The sequence below is a fragment of the Chiloscyllium plagiosum genome, chromosome 10 (genome assembly GCF_004010195.1).
Source record: "Chiloscyllium plagiosum isolate BGI_BamShark_2017 chromosome 10, ASM401019v2, whole genome shotgun sequence".
NCBI lineage: Eukaryota > Metazoa > Chordata > Chondrichthyes > Orectolobiformes > Hemiscylliidae > Chiloscyllium > Chiloscyllium plagiosum.
In genome coordinates, this window is record NC_057719.1 from 71,742,428 (window position 1) to 71,743,696 (window position 1,269).

At 59.2% G+C, this 1,269-nt stretch overlaps 1 protein-coding gene across 1 annotated transcript in view; it reads right to left on the reverse strand.

Moving 5' to 3' along the window:
- Positions 1–582, reverse strand: part of prkd1 (protein kinase D1) — a 329,105-nt gene extending 328,523 nt beyond the window's left edge. Inside the window, exon 1 of the mRNA XM_043698044.1 lies at positions 268–582. Coding sequence (XP_043553979.1) covers positions 268–465 — 198 coding nt within the window. The 5' untranslated portion in view covers positions 466–582. The remainder of the gene's footprint in view (positions 1–267) is intronic.
- Positions 583–1,269: the final 687 nt, after the last annotated feature.

A 1,269-nucleotide genomic window follows, 5' to 3' on the forward strand; every position in this document is an offset into this window, starting at 1 on the left:
CTCTCTGTCCCCCCGTCTCTCCCTCTCTGTCCTCCCTTCTCTCCCTCTCTGGCCCCGGTCTCTCCCCCTCTCTCCTCATCTGTGACCTCGCCGACCCTATCTCTCTGATATCCCACTAGTCCCCCACCCCCTCCCGTTAGCCTGGGCTAACTTCAGACCCCTCCGGTGCTGTGTCGCCTTGCTGAGCGTCTCTCTCTCTCGCTCACCCTGGCCCGGTGCCTGTCCCCGCTGACCGCGCTAACTTTCCCCTCGGGCTCGGTTGGTTACCTTCTGGTCCACGATGGAGCAGGCCATTTCGCGGACATGTGCGAGGGAGAAGTGGCTGCAGTCCAGGACGACGGGCTCCCTGCTCAGGCCGATCTGGATGTGGAAGGGGATCCCGTGGGGGCTGAGCCGCTCTGCTCCCGGGGATGGAGGGGAGCAGGGGCTGCCCGAGCGGATCACTGGCGCCGGGTTCATCATCATCACCAGCACCAGCGGCGGCAGCAGCGGAGCGCCACTCACTCCCTCTCTCGTAACTTCTCCACGTCCCACACTCTCCGGGCTACACTCAGCAAGGCGGAAGATGGCGACAGGCTGGGGGGGGGGTGCTGCTTTGGCTGAAGAAGCAAACAGGAAGCGACTGTAAGAAAGCAGCTGAGCCCGAAACTGGAGAAACCTTCACCCCCCCCCCCACCCTCCCTCCCCACTTCCAGTCGCTGCTGCTGCCCCCAGACCCAGTCCATACACACCCTGGCTGCAGTCAGTCTGCTGCCATAGGACGGAGCTGCTCCCTGTCCCGTCCCTTTATTTACTTTCTCTCTCCTCCCACTGAACTCTGTACATCTCTTTCTGTTTATACCTGTGACCCTCTGGTCTATCTCGCTGCTTCTCTTCCTGATTGTTGTGTGTGTGTGTGTGTGTGCGTGTTTGTCTCTACCTCAATCGGTATGCCTGCACCACTATCTCTCCCTCTTGAACTGTGTCTCGAGGTTTCAGACTCCCGTGTCTGCATTACCTTGTTTCAATCTGTCACACGAACTCGTTCTGTTGTGTTCTGCTCCGTGTCTCTGATTCCTCACCCCCTCCCCAACTTCCCTCCCTCCCTCTCTCTCTCTCACCGTCCCTCTCACAAGTACCAGAGCAGGACCCTGTGTGATGGGAGATGCTGCCACCTGGAAGACCTCTGTCTGCAGTCTGCCCTGAGCAAGGACGGCATTGGGTAAAAGCAGGCTCTCCCCCTCCTAATCATCGCCTTTCCAGTTTGTCGATATTAGCATTGCAAATGCA